The 1,179-nt window shown below is 37.2% G+C and overlaps 1 protein-coding gene across 1 annotated transcript; it reads right to left on the bottom strand.

Moving 5' to 3' along the window:
• Positions 1-477: 477 nt before the first annotated feature.
• Positions 478-1,179, bottom strand: LOC104118245 (uncharacterized). The gene has a single exon (XM_009629455.1). The coding sequence runs from the start codon at positions 1,177-1,179 to the stop codon at positions 478-480; it is 702 nt and encodes a 233-aa protein (XP_009627750.1).

Raw genomic sequence — 1,179 nt, 5'->3', positions numbered from 1 at the left:
GAGAGATGGAGACAAGGGGTCTCCTTGTTTCAAACCTCTAGTAGAATGAAAGAATCATTTCCTACCCCCATTAATAAGCACAGAGTACCAGGCATTTAAAATAGACCTCCAAACTAAATCAATCCAGTTCTCTGAAAATCCAAACTTTCTCAATGCATTCAACAAGAACTTCCAGTTGACCCTATCATAGGCCTTAACTATATCCAGTTTAATGACAGTGTTCTCTCCAAAATTCTTCTTGCCAATACCATGGATAATCTCCTGAGCTAATAAAACATTTTCTGTAATGGATCTTACTTTTAGAAACCCAGTTTGATTGTCCGAAATGATCTTTGGCAATATGGAGTTCAATCTAGAACTCATAATTTTGGAAATTATCTTGTTAGAGCAGTTACTAAGACTAATCGGTCTCATATCATTGAATGAAGAAGGATTCTCAACTTTAGGTAGTAAAATAAGGCATGAGCTAGTAAAGAATCAGCTAAGTTCTTCTCCACCAAAATATTGCTGGATAAACTCTATCAACTCTAGCTTGATGATATCCCAACAACTTTGGTAGAAAGACCCTTCAAATCCATATGGTCCTGGAGAACTATTCGAATTTAGATAAAAAACTGCTTTCCTAATCTCTTCTTCATCAGGGATGCTACAAAGCCTAATATTATTCTCATGAGTAACCTTCTGATCAATACAATCCAAGTGTTGCAGCTCTGGTTCTCCTTCATCTTTAAACATACATGAAAAATATTCCACAACCTCCCTAGCAATATATTCCTCCCTATTGATCCATTGCCCATCATATCTTTGGATTCTCTGTATAGACGCCCTTCTTCTTCTTTCGTTGATGATTGTGTGAAAATATTTAGTATTGGAATCTCCCTCCTCAATCCATTTGATATTTGCCCTCTGCTTGAGGATAAATTCCTCACATTTTAACCACTTAGTGTGTTCCGCTTCAGCTTTGTGCACTTGAGGTCTGAGGTCTTCAACATCATTATCAATGTATTCTATTTCAAGATCTTGCGTTTTATGCTCCCATTCTTTGACTTGATCAAGGACATTCCAAATTTGCTTTCTGGACCACTGACTAAGCTTGGTACTAACTTGTTTTAGCTTGAGTTGTAGTCTTCTCATGCAGTTTCCCCCAATGTCTACATTCCATGCCTCTTGCACAATCAT

This window comes from Nicotiana tomentosiformis, chromosome 2 (genome assembly GCF_000390325.3).
Source record: "Nicotiana tomentosiformis chromosome 2, ASM39032v3, whole genome shotgun sequence".
Lineage (NCBI taxonomy): Eukaryota > Viridiplantae > Streptophyta > Magnoliopsida > Solanales > Solanaceae > Nicotiana > Nicotiana tomentosiformis.
Note: the sequence above shows the minus strand (reverse complement) of the source record. Positions and strands in the feature narration are given on the sequence as shown.